Source organism: Elephantulus edwardii, unplaced genomic scaffold (genome assembly GCF_000299155.1).
Source record: "Elephantulus edwardii isolate Elephantulus edwardi_28Jun2011 unplaced genomic scaffold, EleEdw1.0 scaffold00496, whole genome shotgun sequence".
Taxonomy (NCBI): Eukaryota; Metazoa; Chordata; class Mammalia; order Macroscelidea; family Macroscelididae; genus Elephantulus; species Elephantulus edwardii.
Window position 1 is genome coordinate 472,004 of NW_006400246.1, and position 542 is coordinate 472,545.

At 72.5% G+C, this 542-nt stretch overlaps 1 protein-coding gene across 1 annotated transcript in view; it reads left to right on the plus strand.

The window, feature by feature from the left end:
• The window catches only part of TRIM28 (tripartite motif containing 28), a 6,765-nt gene that overhangs the window by 528 nt on the left and 5,695 nt on the right, over positions 1-542 (plus strand). Inside the window, exons 2-3 of the mRNA XM_006903040.1 lie at positions 1-220; positions 375-490. Of these exons, the coding sequence (XP_006903102.1) occupies positions 1-220; positions 375-490 (336 nt within the window). The remainder of the gene's footprint in view (positions 221-374; positions 491-542) is intronic.

Here is a 542-nt window from a genome sequence, read left to right on the forward strand (position 1 = left end):
GCCGCCTCCTCTGCTGCGGCCTCGGCCTCGGCTTCGTCGCCCGGCGCAGGCGGCGGCGAGGCCCTGGAGCTGCTGGAGCATTGCGGCGTCTGCCGGGAGCGTCTGCGGCCCGAGCGGGAGCCGCGGCTGCTGCCCTGCCTGCACTCCGCCTGCAGCGCCTGCCTCGGGCCTACCACCCCTGCAGCCTCCAACAGCTCCGGGGACGGCGGCGAGGGCGCGGGTGAGTGGGCCGGGTGGGGGTCGGGGCGCGGTGGGGGGCTGGGGGCGCCGGAAGCGCGCCGGGGGGGGGGCGGGGACAGGCTGGGGGGCTTTGTCCGGAGCGGGGATGGGGCGGCGCGGGGGCGTCCTGGTGACGCTTTTTGGGCCTTTTGCAGTCACAGTGGACTGCCCCGTGTGCAAGCAGCAATGCTTCTTCAAAGACATCGTGGAAAACTATTTCATGCGCGACAGTGGCAACAAGGCCGCCACCGACGCGCAGGATGCTAACCAGGTGCTCGGCCATGGGAGGGGTCCCCGGGTGGGCACAGGATGCTAACCAGGTG